The 6,000-nt window shown below is 43.2% G+C and overlaps 1 protein-coding gene across 1 annotated transcript in view; it reads left to right on the top strand.

Annotated features, from left to right (window-relative positions):
- The first annotated feature begins 648 nt into the window (after positions 1 to 648).
- LOC109934909 (fibrous sheath-interacting protein 2) overlaps positions 649 to 6,000 on the top strand; it is a 40,282-nt gene continuing 34,930 nt past the window's right edge. Inside the window, exon 1 of the mRNA XM_020533581.2 lies at positions 649 to 798. Within this exon, the coding sequence (XP_020389170.1) occupies positions 736 to 798 (63 nt within the window). The 5' untranslated portion in view covers positions 649 to 735. The remainder of the gene's footprint in view (positions 799 to 6,000) is intronic.

The following is a 6,000-nucleotide window of genomic DNA, read 5'->3' as shown; positions in this document are numbered from 1 at the left end:
GCCTGGCCAATATTTGTTCCTTAGTTAACATTAAAGAGCAAATTATCTGGTCATCACATTGCTGTTTGTAGGAGTTTGCTGTGTACAAATTGGCTACCACGTTTCTTATAATGGTTAGCAGTGATAACACATCAAAATTAGCTGTAAGAGATAACAAGGTGTAGAGCTGGATGAACACAGCAGGTCAGGCAGCATCAGAGGAGCAGGAAAGCCGACATTTCGGGCCTGGACCCTTCTTCAGAAAATTAGCTGTGAAGTGCTTGACACCTGGGGGGGGGGTCAAACGACATGAATTTAAAGTCGTTTCAGAGATAGTAGGAACTGCAAGATGCTGGAGAATCTGAGATAACAAGGTGTAGTTCATCCAGCTCTACACCTTGTTATCTCTGAATTTAAAGTCTCTTTTTTTAGTCATCGTTGCTATGGAGTGTGTTTACCTCGAGTGCCAAGACCTCGCGATGTTTCTGCTGTTGGTTTTGCTGCAGTTTCTATGGTGACGGTGTAAACATTTGCCTTGTCAAGGTGCTGTTTGTTAATTATTAATTATTGGATATGGCCGGGGCTGGTGAGCAGGTCTGACTCCTCCCCAGTTAACACAGCGTCTTAGCAACCAATGCACGTGGAGATAAATTCCTCCCAAAAAAAAAGACTTTCGGAGTTAGAAGTAGAAAGTAGCGAGTGCCTCGCCTCAACCTTCCGTTCAAACTCTCAGTGTAGCGTACTCACACCGCCAAGATGAAAGCCTACCTCTCCTCCTATTCCAGGAACGCGGCCCTTCGCACGGCCGAGGAAAGAGATGTGAGTAACATAGACAGCCTTTCATTGAAAGTTAAGTTGTCGCTTTGCCGAGGGAAGGCTGAAAGCGGGCGTTCATCAATGACCAGACAAATTAATTACCCAGCTCCGGGAGGGGAGTTAAACAGCACCAGTGTGGGTTGTGATTTCTGTCACACGCTGGGAGATTGGGACTAAATTTAACTGCACCAGGTAATCCTCTTCATGGAAAGCAGATCCTCCCCACCGTGAGGCCGCAGCAGATGGAATGGTTCTGATTCTCGACAAGCATCAGGAAGCAACCCCGTGTTTGGTGAAACAAAAGTGAAGGGGAGGGTGGCGATCAAAACGAAATAGAATTGGAAGGGGTAACGAAGCACTCCATCCCCCGCGACACCACCTCTCCCTAAAAGCATCGAGAGTGGTGGTGGACTTTTCCAGGGACTCGCGGGCTCAGACATAGCTGCGGACATAGCATAGTCAGCAAAACGGAGCCCTCCAAGGCCCGCTGCCTGGACCTGTTAATGGCCAGCTTGGCCAGGCCCAGGAGCAGACACACGAGGAGATCCTCCCTCCCACCCACGCACCCTCTTCCCTCCTCACCAGGTGCCCAAAGATCAGGAGGGTGGGGCTGAAATGCAGCCAAAAGCAGGGAAGGTTTTTGAGATAACCTCAAAGGGAGTGCAAACGCCCACACCCAACATACATATGGTCCACGGGACGCCACAGCAGCTGCAAAACAAACAGGAATCCATGAACCACTGCTATCTAAGGTTGCAGAGGACTGCAGCGTGCAAATCCCTTCACCCCAGATACCCAAGGGAAAGGGGAAGGACTCCCACATACAGAGCCCTCCACTGGAGATCCCCACTGCCTGGTAGTAAATGGGCACGCCAAAGTGTGTCTGGTCGGTAGATGAAGGAGAAGATGTGGATGGTGTGAAGCAGCAGTCTGTACAGGACCTGCCTTTTCACCCCTCTTAAAATCCATTCCATCTACGTAGTGAAGGTGGCTCGGGCTATGGGGCACAGTCTGCCGGGGAGGTACGGGATCCTGGGGCCAATGTGAAATTCTGTCTGAGCAGGGGTATGTGCAGCCGGGATTCCACCACACACCTGAGCATCCTCCAACTGGTACACAATGTCGGGTCCGAGCTCCGCTGTTTTAAGATGTTGGATGGCAGTGTCCACGAGCCGGAAGTCTACCACCGCCCTGCGTGCCAGTTCTTGTGGTAGCATCCAGGCCAGGCCAGGATATGCTCCTTTGGGGTCAAGCAATGACATTACAAATCAGGCTTAGTTAATAATTCTGAGGAATGAAGGATTTTACAAGAGGTAACTAAGACAGGATATTTAAATGTCAAGTGAAATTCAATGCAACGGTGCATTTTTGTCAAAAAGTAATAATTGGGACAAAAGTGGTAGAGTGGTTAGGGATTCAGATCTATGAGACATTGATGTAATACCTCAAATGGATGAGGTCATAAAAAGAAATGGAACAGTGGACTTTACAGCAGGGACACAGTATATAACCCCACCACACCCAGCCCCTTTCCCTGCAACAGCAAGAAGTGCTATACCTGCCCCTATACCTCCCCCTTCACCTCCATTCAAGGCCCAAAACAAACCTTTCATATCAGACACATGTTCAGCTGTACATCCATCAACTTGGTCTACTGTATCTGCTGTTCCCAATGTGTCCTCCTCTACATCTGTGGGACCAAGCGTAGAATCGGAGACCATTTTGTAGAGCGTCTACGCTGTGTACACGAAAAATGTCAACACCTTCCGGCTGCCAACCATTTTAACTCCACCTCCCACTCCCTGGGTGACATATCCATCCTGGGCCTCCTTCAGTGCCAAAATGACACCACCCACAAACTAGAGGAGCAGCACCTCATATTCCGCCTCAGGAGCCCACAGCCTGATGGCCTAAACATGCAATTCACCAGTTTTAAAATCTCCCCAGCCCCAGCCTCATCCCATTTCCAACCTTCCCTCTCATCCCCACCTCCTTGACCTGACATAACCTGTACATCTTCTCTCCCACCTATCCGCCCCACCCATCCCACTGACCAATCCCCACCACTCCCTACCTGCAGTCATCTATCACCATCCCACCTATCTTCCCCAGCCCCACCCCTCCTCTCTCTATTTATTTCTCACTCCCTTCCCCCTCCCCATTTCTGAAGAAGGGTCCCAACCTGAAACGTCAACTTTCCTGCTCCTCTGATGCTGCCTGACCTGCTGTGTTCCTCCATCTCCACACTGTGTTGTCTCTGACTCCAGCAACTGCAGATCTTGCTATCTCCATATAAAAATGTAATGTTGGCCAAGGAGGTCTAATGGTTTAATGGGAGCATTCCTGTCTCTGAACTAGAAGCTCTGGATTCAAGTCCCACTCTTGGACTTGATGGCTAAAGATGTGTTCATAAAGTGGCCAGGCAAATTTAAATTAATCCTTACAAATCTTTCCAATGGCAATGGGAAGCAATAAAAGCATGATAGATTCCTGGCAGCCATGTGAGATGCGTCCCGTGGAAAGAAATTGGAGCTCTTACTATCACTATCTAAAGCCCCAGGCAACAACATGCATGTAGAAGTATTATGTTGACGTATCAGCTGGGATGCCTTGGATGGTTGGCTCAGCTGGTAGGATGGTGGGTGTGATCAGATCAGTGTGAATAGCACAGGGTTTGATCCCTGTACCAGCTGGAGTTGGCACCTTACTTGCCCTACCAACTGTGGCACTGCTCTTTGGATCTATATTTAGATAGAGAACTCGAAGAAGAAGAATGTTGAATCCATAAAGTGAGTAGACAGTGAAATTGCTTAAGGAGGAACTTATAATTTTAGTCTCCACATTTTAGATAAATCTAACTAACAATATGTTAATTAATTGGCCTTTTGATCAGCACAATTGGGCCATTTCCTTCATCCCTGTCAGAGATGCAAGAATATAAGAGGTCCGTGAGGGAAAGGGTCCCATTAAGGCCTGGTTTATAAAATAAAGCTTTACCTATATTTACAGAATAAGGTGTCTGGTTAATAAAACTCAAGGTGGGTTTTTGTGGTGACATGACAAATTTGTTCAACATTCTGAAGAGATGGGTTGGAGCAGATGAGAAACAGATTGTTTTCAGGAGATGTGGGGTCAAAAATCTTTAAAGAAATGCAAGACATTTAAGTCAGATGGAGGGAAAGTTTTTATTTTGCCACACAGAGGGTTATGGGGTTTTGGAGAGTAATTTTACAATTAGTAAATGAAGCAGCAGTCAGCTAGATCAGTGGTTGAAGTAAAGCTTTAATATACAGATAAGGAAATGAGGGCAGATACATTAAATCAAGACCACTGCGCTCGTGAAATTAAGATTATTGTTTATGTATGTAGCAGCATAGACTGGTTTTGGCTGAATTTGTTCTGTGTCATAATTTATGTTACGTTATATAATTCTTCGAAATATATAAGAGACTCATCCAAATATGGATTGATAACAAATAAATTGCATCTAAAATTTCATTTGATTACCCAAATTACAATTATAAAACATGTAACTTGCTAGAAAGTAGCCATTTTCCCAGCAAATCAAAACTTTATCTTTAAAGATAGCCTGCTTTGCTATTCCTCCTGTTCCTCTGACATGGTTAAAGGTATGAAAGATATATTCAAACAAAATTATTTAAAATCATTATGAAAATCAACAAAATTAGCCTTCCCAAAACTGACAGAATAAATAGGTTACTTCATTAAGTTTGATTCTAGGTTTTAGTAGGCAGAATTGAACTCCCACTACTTAAATATTAACCTACAGTTAATATACTAAGTTGGAGAAGAGTTGCATTATTTTACAAGGAAACTTGATGGAACCATCAATATGATGTTCAAAGATCATGGTCCCTTGTCCTATATGCCTTAATTCATATTCTGTAACTCTTACTTGGGGCGAAAGTGGTGGTAGATGACCCTAATCTCACCACCTTGAAAATTTGAAATTTGAGGTCCATGTGGACAAGTATAAAATAAACATCGATTTCTGAACATCAGCACTGTACCTTGATCCAAATTTCACATTTCCCAAACTACCAACGTGTTTTTTTTCACTTTGGCTTGGTTCTTGATCATAACTACTCTGATGGCTCTCCTAGCTGTGAGACAACCGGTGCTTTGATGTTAGAAACTTATCTAAATATGTAGCATCCTGTTCTGATTATCTAAATTATTTACTTGTAAAATACTCCTTTTTCTTGGAAAGAGGAAATAGGATAGTAATTTATTTGCTTATGATACTTCTGCCAAAACCAGCTGCATTTCTATGAGGCAGCTAAATCATTGTGTTGTTCAGTGACATATAGACATAATGGTGAAATAATATTATAAGCCAACACCTATGCCTTGACCTCCATGTTTATATAATCTTTATCTCCCACTACTCCTTGCCGATTATATCTAATTATTTTAGATACTAATCTAATTGACTTAATGTAGAAAAGACAAAGGCTTTGGTTTGAGGGGATATTACCAACTGTGCACACTCCATCTAAGTTATCAAATGCTACCGTCTCTTACAAGAATAAGCAAAGTTGCATAATTATAATGGCATTCACCTGTGACTGTGTAAGGCACATTGAATCAACCATTTACAATGCAATATGATTTCTGTGTATGCTTTACTTTGCTGCCAAATCTCTCACAGTCTATAGCTGTAATGTCCCTTCATAGCTGTCAAATATCCTGACCAGGTCTTTCATCTCTCACCTCTATGTTTGTAATTCTTTGCTTTGGTGTATTTTTTCTTATTTTCCATGACAATTAGTATGGTGTTTTATGACGTACAGAAAATCATGTTAGCTGGTGTTGTAAGGATGTTGTAAAATTTAATATATGCAGATTTAGACATAATTCCTGTATCCAAAAATGATACCTTCTAATGTTAAGATTTTGTCACACATCTGAGTCAGTGTTTTCCATGACATGTTCATAACTTCACATTTATAATGGAAACCCATGTTATATAAGGGTGGAAGGGTCTGAAAGGGTTAATGCTGTAAAGTACCTGTGTGACAAAAGTAGTCTGTGACGAGTAAGTGCTACTGTCTGTGTCTTCATCATTCTTTGCAACAACAGGCTTAATTTTCCAATTTTGGCTGAGTGAGAATTGGGACAAGTTTTTTGGAGGGATTCCCTCCACAATGCCCAGATTTCACTGCATCCTACCAAACATTCCTC

This window comes from Rhincodon typus, chromosome 14 (genome assembly GCF_021869965.1).
Source record: "Rhincodon typus isolate 14 chromosome 14, sRhiTyp1.1, whole genome shotgun sequence".
Classification (NCBI taxonomy): Eukaryota; Metazoa; Chordata; class Chondrichthyes; order Orectolobiformes; family Rhincodontidae; genus Rhincodon; species Rhincodon typus.
This window is presented reverse-complemented; position numbering and strand designations above follow the sequence as displayed.